At 39.1% G+C, this 2,500-nt stretch overlaps 1 protein-coding gene across 1 annotated transcript; it reads left to right on the forward strand.

The window, feature by feature from the left end:
- Positions 1-232: 232 nt before the first annotated feature.
- Positions 233-603, forward strand: LOC129111976 (helix-loop-helix protein 2-like). Its single transcript, XM_054624148.1, is given in 2 exon segments — positions 233-380; positions 383-603. Coding segments are annotated over 2 exon segments (369 nt in total).
- Positions 604-2,500: the final 1,897 nt, after the last annotated feature.

Genomic DNA, 2,500 nt, shown 5'->3' on the forward strand with positions numbered 1-2,500 from the left:
TAATGTTATTATGCAACGAAGGTAGATTGCGTTTGTATGTATGTGTAGGAGGCCCCTGGCACCCAGACAGGCTGGGCCACCCCTCATGGGGGCCGAAAACACTAAAACAATTAAAAAAAAAATCTCATTATTATTTCGATAAACAACAAAGTTATTTCGTTTTTTATAATTTATAATTCACTTGATAAGATGGTTTTTGAACCCATCACAGGTTTCCTAAGGAGGGCAGAAGATGATGCTGAGCCCGGACCAGGCGGAGGCGGACCTCTCCTGGACTCAGTCCGACCCGGAGTCCATCCTCAACGGCCTCAAGTCGACCGGCTGCACCTCGGACGAGCCGGCGGAGGGAGAGGAGAGGGTCAAGTGTCGGTCCGACCAGCCCTGAGCCGGGAGGAGAAGCGGAGGAGGAGGAGGGCCACGGCCAAGTACCGCTCGGCCCACGCCACCCGGGAGCGCATCCGAGTGGAGGCCTTCAACGTGGCCTTCGCAGAGCTGAGGAAGTTACTCCCCACCTTGCCTCCAGACAAGAAGCTCTCCAAGATCGAGATCCTCAGACTGGCGATATGCTACATCTCCTATCTCAACCACGTGTTGGATGTGTGAAGAAAAACGAACTAAAAAGGGACAGAAATGGGTTGGGTGGAGCTGGATTGGACTCTGAGGGTGGAGGTGGAGGTGGAGGTGGAGGTGGGGTAAAGTCAGCAGCAAAGGGTGGACTGATGAGGTGCTCACGTTTTGTGAAATTGTGAAATTTCTGGGTGCAAAAGAAGGGATTTTATTCTGAATTCCTGAATCCACAAAATATATATATATAAAAAAAAACCTTTAATTAATTTAATGGAGGTTTTTAAAAATATTTTATTTCACCCCCAAGGTTTTAATAAAGGGAAAAATCAAACCAATTCATCAACAGGATCTCTCCCATCAAATGGAAGCGTCAAGTCCCCGGATGTGGGACTTTGCCATACCTGCCCCAAGCATGAGTCCAGCGTCGGGTATGGGGGTGGTGGTGGTGGTGGTGGTGGTGGTGGTGGTTGGGTGTGGTTGTGATGGGGGAAAAAAGCCTGAACTTTCAGTCCAGACCGGCTCACTGAACAAAACAATAAATTAAAAAAAAAAAGCTTTTGTGAGCTTTTAAATGCAATAATGAGAATACTGATTTTAATCCGACAGGTGGAGGTGGAGGTGGAGGTGGAGGCAACAAGCATTCATGTTTTCCTTCAACAGAGGTGTAAAGGTGGAGAGGAATTAAAAAAAAACATGATTTTCAGAGAGACTTTCAGTTCAATCCTCCCTAATGTCATTAATATATATTAATATACCCCCCTCTGTCTCCATTGGAGGGGTAGTAAAACAAACCCATGGGGCATTTGAAAAGGATGTAAACACATAGCTGCTCTAGGTTGTAGTTTAGGTGGTGTTTTCCCTTAAAGGAAATGGGGGAAGAAGAAAAAAACAATGCGTAAGTGCCACTTATGACATATGAAATTGTGACCTTAACCATTTTTTTTCCTTTTTTAAAAAAAAAAAAAGTGTATGGAATTATTTATTTTATTGTGTTGATATTTAAGGCTAATTTATTTATGTTGATATCATAGGCTGGCGTCCTTTTTTAAATTTTTTTTTTGTTTGTATAAATGTATATTGTTTGTTTGCTTCTATATTTTAGGCTGTGAAATTGAACTTGGAAAAGTGATGATGTTCTACTCTTTAAAAAAACAAAAAGGCACTTTCTGTTGATCCATAACATAACTTATTAGTTTGATGTATGTTTGATGTATGTCATTATGTTTTCTTTATATTTTTTATTTATTTAAATGTCTATTGCCTATCAATAGCAACGATAAAGCACTTCAAGAGGGGTTCAATGTCCCCGTAAATGTTTATATCCCGATATTGTTGTGTTCAGAGGTCGTCCGGAGAATAAGAATCGGGCTTAAAAATAATAATAATAATTAGTGTTCAATTTTTAAAAATGACAGAATAATCCTGTAAAGAATGATTCCGTCAAACAGTTTCTACCACTTATCGAAAATTACCAAAAAATAATAATAATACTAATCATTTTGAAAAAAAAGAAAAGAAAAAAAAGTCTGGATTTATTCTCTTCAATGTTTTGATGTTCTATTTTTTGGGGTTTTTATTTATTTGTGTCTGCTTTGTATTACGAAATCCAATAAGTAATTTTATAGTGAAGGAAAAAAAAGCAAACATATCCTCTATCCAAAGATTTTCTGTCTCTTCAGGGTTGTGTAGGCTACTTGTTGCTTTATGCTGATCTTTTGTAGTAGAGGTGTCGTGTGACAGCTGGTTTATAATGAACAAACTTTTCATATTTTCCGGTTTTATTTTTAATTAAAACGGAAATACTTGAAAAAAAAACAACACAAAAAAAACCTTTTCTTGTTTTGAAATATTTTCCAAAAAAGTGATGAAGGAAAATAAAGAGAGATAGAAGCCGAGAGCTGAGGGTGACGTCAGGCTGTAGAGTGCAGTCTAC

This window comes from Anoplopoma fimbria, chromosome 22 (assembly GCF_027596085.1).
Source record: "Anoplopoma fimbria isolate UVic2021 breed Golden Eagle Sablefish chromosome 22, Afim_UVic_2022, whole genome shotgun sequence".
NCBI lineage: Eukaryota > Metazoa > Chordata > Actinopteri > Perciformes > Anoplopomatidae > Anoplopoma > Anoplopoma fimbria.